Below are 5,218 nucleotides of genomic sequence, written 5' to 3' on the forward strand. Positions count from 1 at the left end.
TTTTTTTAGATTTTTTAATCGTACAGTTTTCTTTGAATGATTTTCTAAAATAACTTAAATTCTTATGAAAAGGAGGGTTTTAAATAATTGTAACAAAATATAAGAATTTTGAAGAGTCATATAGATTTAAAGAAATGGAGTTTAAAAAACATTTTACAATTAAAAAACTAAAGTTTCATTATATTATTTTTGTGTAAGAATATGAATTATTCAATTCTCTTTAAATATGACTTTATACTAATGAAAACGTGGCAATGTTTTCATTACAATTATCAATGTCTAAATTAAATTTAAACAAATACTATAAATAACTTTTCTTTAATATCTTCTTCACATAAATATTTATTATTATAAAAAAGTTTTTTAATAACAAATTATAGTTTCACTGCTTAAATTTGATTTATTATTTATTTTTCAGAAGACGATAATGACATTTTTTATATTTTGTGCTCTCGTGTTAAGATAAGAAAAGTCACGTGGCTCCCCTTTACTTTTTTAAGTTGGAGAATCTTCATAATATCACCTTTTTCATTTTTCGTACTATTGTAATAATTTATATTTTATTATAAAATTAAAAATTTTTGTTTTTTTACACTTTTAAACGAATGCTAGCGCGATGAAGGACAATTACCACGCGCGTTAATTATCATGAATTACAGTGCAATTAAAATTTTCGAGCTATCTTTATGGACTTTTTTTACAGAATTAAAATACAAATAGGAAGGGTATGCCGATTTCGCAAAAAATGCACAAAAATAAAAAAATTAACTTATTTTTGGTTCGTATAGCTGTTACCTGATTTAAAGTTTGCTTAATATAAAAGTTCTATAATTTATATGAGTAGCATAAGTATCCAGTGGACCTCAGATTACTTGAACGAATAATACTGAGTATGTAGAACTTAGATTGAAAGTCTAGAAAAAAATGTTTAAACGTAATTCACGTGTCTAGCAATTGTGTCTAGTAATAGATGCTTGATTTTGCAAGAGATGGCGTGCAATGTTAGATAAAAACCGACATATGTATTCGAGACAGAACAATAATGTAATAGATCAATTAAAGATACCACTATTATCGACATTTTAAATTTGAAATTAAAAAAATCTATGCTGTCAATGTCGATCAAGTCCGGCCGTCGCGCTAGCATCTCCTTAAAAAATTTTCAAAGTAAAACAGATGTGAGCAATAGACACAATTAAAAATTAAAACGATTTCTTAGCAGAGTTATAAGAATAGTTAAATGATTCATTAATATAATTGTTATTGTATATTCTACTTTTCTGAAAAAAACAAATGTTCCGCCTTACATACGTACTCGTGAAGTTTTACTTTAATATACACGTAAGATTTCTTGATCTATACAGAATGTCCCGAAGGTACGTTCAGATGCAACAATGGTCAGTGTTTGCCAGCATATGAATTTTGCAACGCAGTAGTTTCCTGTAGGGACGGCAGCGATGAACCCAAGGGAGCATGCAGAACGCGCAATCGGGGTCGAATTACCGCAAGATATTGTCCGTTCAGATGCGACAATGGAAGATGTCGTTCTGATGCGATAACTTGTAGCGGTCGAGATGGATGTGGCGATGGTTCCGATGAGAAACGCTGTAACGTCTGCAGTAAGTACTTTTGTAAAAGGAGAAAGATTTAAGATATGACGAAAAATGCATTATAAATTCTCGGAAGATTCATCTGACATTGTATAAACAAAACAGGACCTTATTGAAACGTTAAATTTAAACTCGCGCAGTTTTTCTTGTGATTTGTATCTTCTGTAGTTACCTCTATAGTCACTTTTGTGCCGTGTCTCTTTAATTTACAACCAAACGAGACGTTCGCAATTTGTTGAGAAAAAAACTATGTGTTGCAATTAAGATGGTTCTTTAGTAAAGTGCCGAAAATCTGGGGTGCCGAAAATTTAGTTGCTTTTGACTTTTCGAAAGCATTCGACACAGTTAACCAGCTTCTTGTCAAGCTTAGTTCCCTTGATCTATCCGTTTTTGCCATATTCCTAATGAGTTCTTTCCTTACAAATCGTTCCCAGAGAGTCCTGCTGTAGGATCTGTTTCCCACTTTCTCTCTTCCCCGTATTGTTTCATCTGGAGTGCCCCAAGGTTCCGTTCTCGGATTATTATTCACCGCGTTTATTGCTGATCTCGCTTCTATCCCCACTTACATCTAAACTCTACATGTATGCTGATGGTGTAGTTCTTTTGCATTTTTTTTTCATTTATCTAAAGTTTCCTCCGCTTTTATGGCTATAAACCGTGATCTCCACTCCGTGGCGGAATGGGTTTCGTCAAATGCTTTACATCTGAATCCTTCCTACTTATTGTAGGTTCCTTCTTATTATTGTCTCGTCTTCCTTCTTTCAATATTTGCATTAATTCTGTGCCACTTTCATAAAGATACTTGACATCTACTTTAATTCCTCGTAATCATTTAATGATTATGTCATTACCAAGTGTTGGTCTGTTTTCTTATGCCTTCGTCTCTTATATCTCTCTCATCGCATCCTTTCAACCTCGCAAAAACTTCTTGAATCACAACTTTTTATAATCTTCTTATTCGATTACTCCGATACAGCATTATACATTCCGGCTTTGACTCAGCGAATGCTTCAGCGTATTCAGCGTATACAGAACTCCCGTTTTCTTATAATATTTGCAAAGATGATCACATTTCTCCATTATATCTAAGCTCCAGTTGGTTAAAAATCCAACAACATTTTATTCTCCATCTATGTTGTCTTGTTTATCGACTTCTTCGCTCTAATGCTTTATCTATATAATCTTCTTCACTACAATTCCGACTTCCATTCCCGTTCCACTCCAGATACCCGTTATCACAATTATTTATCCTCTCACTTCCATCGTTCCGCCAAATTCAGAGCTTTGTTCTCTTATATATCAATCAAATACTGTAATATGTTACCTTCTTCTATTCCCTTTTCCTCCTCGTTTTTTTTTCGCGTTAAGGTGGCCAATTTTCTGTTATTAAATCATTGTTAACTTTGTTCTCTTTCTGCAATTTTATTATTATGAATATTATATTTTACATTTTCCTATTATATTGAAAATATTCAATGTATAAGCTTGGTCGTATATCATATTTGTCTCGTCATATTGTAGACTGTCTATCTATCTACTATTAGTATTCTTCCGGTATGCCTATATAACAGCAGTTCGTTGCCGGCGCTTCACCTCTTGTGTATTTAGTTATTTCTGTACCTTTCAATATAAATATAAATGTAACTCTAAAAAATGTAATTCTAAAAATATATACACAATTAATTAAATTGAATTAAATTAAATTAAATTAAATTAAATTATATAAAGAAATTATGCATTTCTATTATAACTCGATTTACTAAAGAACTATCTTAATGGCCACTTTGGGATAAAAAAATATCTTTGAAACAAACGTGAGAGATACTTCTTTTCCGTTATTCTCAAATAAATAAATAAATAAATAAACAAATAAAGCGTTGCTTACAAACGCGGTTTTCTTTCCCTGAAATTTTTATTCTCAACAATTGCTATCTTATTTATATGTTGTACATATCTTCAAAACATCCAGGATAACCGCGATTCGATGCATCAAAAGGCCGTCGTTAGATCTGTGCGCTTATTCGCTTCCTAGAACCTAATGCGAAGTTACGCTCGCGTGTAATTAGAGCGGGATGCATCGATTACGTTGTTATCTTCCACAATAATCTCTACACGCATCCGGAAGAATACAGTAAGAAATTACATAAATGAATGAGTCATAAACGAGCGTGTATATCTTGAGATGGAAATAATACACGCGCGCGAATCGTAGGCATTGTCCATGCAGATTGCTTTTGCGGGCTATTTTATGCAACTGAGATAAGAACGACCATTCTTGTAAACAATAGTCACTTACAACAGAAAATAATAGAACATTTGCAGAAATAGGGAAAAAAAGAAAAGAAAAGGCATTTACGCGATTATTTTAGGGAAAAACAATATACTATTAATATTTTGATTATTTTATGTAATATTTCGTATATCAAACAGAAAACATATAAAAGAATAAAGTTTTGCTTAATAATCTGTCATTAAATTGAATTTAAAAAAAAAAAGATAAATTACACAACATATGCAACCAAATGGGAAACTCAATTTTTAATTCGCTTCTTTGTTAAAATTAATACTCAAATTCATTGAAAAATATGTGTGACATCGAACTTTCTTGAATAAACGGTCGTAATCCACTTCTTTTCGAACGCTAATTGTAGTCGCAGCTTATCATTCTTAGCGTGGGTGCATTGTTCTACATTAATGCATGCGACAGGACGTCGATTATCAAACTGACATGTTGCAGGATGCGGAACAATGATCTAATCTCGACCGGCCGATCTTTTCGCCACATCGTCCGACGATAGGAAAAAGAGAAAGATAACGAAAAGAACAGAAGCAAATTACCAACTGGCTTGTCGAAGGGTTTCGTGAAATAAGTGTTTCCAGAATTGAGTAGATGGGCGTAAAAGTAAGTGTGACCAAAGATCGTTAAGCCGTATCGCGGTGATTACGACTTCCAACGCTCCGCGATTTTGAGACTGAAAAAGCCGTTTTTACTCAAGCCGGGTACAACTTCGGCACTCATAATGAACAGAGGTAGAGTGAATTTTCCGTCGCGCCTCTTGCGCGAGATCTTTCATTAACTCGAACCGGGCCAGTGACCGCCGCCGCGCGCCGCGCCGCTGTAATGAGTCGCGATCTCAGAAGGAATGATAGCGCTCGTGTAATAGTGTGCCTTCCAACAAGCGACATAGTGCGACACAGTAATCATGTCATCTTTGTTTAACATTGGCAAACAACAAGGATGTAATGATCCATTGTGTCACACGTATCATTTGTGTCGCTTGTTGGAAGGCACACATAAGCTATTGGAACTGAAAAACGACTGTTATTTGGAACTAATTTTTAATGTAATTTTATTGATTCATAGGATCATTCGACATGTAAATAAGGTAAAAAAAATGCTGTTAAATTAAGCGTTTTCGAGACATATTAAAAGTAATGAAAAATGGCACTTTAGATTTAACTGACTCCAAAAAATATCACTTATTTAATAGCTTTTTTTTATCTTATTGATTATATGATCGTATGAATCAATAAAATTGCACATTAAAGAATTAGTTCCTTTTAAAAATCTCCAAGCAATAGGCTATAATGGTACTTAATCGTCGTTA

The 5,218-nt window shown here is 33.1% G+C and overlaps 1 protein-coding gene across 1 annotated transcript in view; it reads left to right on the forward strand.

Annotated features, from left to right (window-relative positions):
- The window catches only part of ImpE1 (Ecdysone-inducible gene E1), a 19,145-nt gene extending 14,737 nt beyond the window's left edge, over positions 1 to 4,408 (forward strand). The window contains exons 7-8 of the mRNA XM_018455219.1: positions 1,365 to 1,619; positions 4,348 to 4,408. Of these exons, the coding sequence (XP_018310721.1) occupies positions 1,365 to 1,619; positions 4,348 to 4,367 (275 nt within the window). The 3' untranslated portion in view covers positions 4,368 to 4,408. The remainder of the gene's footprint in view (positions 1 to 1,364; positions 1,620 to 4,347) is intronic.
- Positions 4,409 to 5,218: the final 810 nt, after the last annotated feature.

Source organism: Mycetomoellerius zeteki, unplaced genomic scaffold, assembly GCF_001594055.1.
Source record: "Mycetomoellerius zeteki isolate Tzet28-1 unplaced genomic scaffold, Tzet1.0 scaffold471, whole genome shotgun sequence".
Classification (NCBI taxonomy): Eukaryota; Metazoa; Arthropoda; class Insecta; order Hymenoptera; family Formicidae; genus Mycetomoellerius; species Mycetomoellerius zeteki.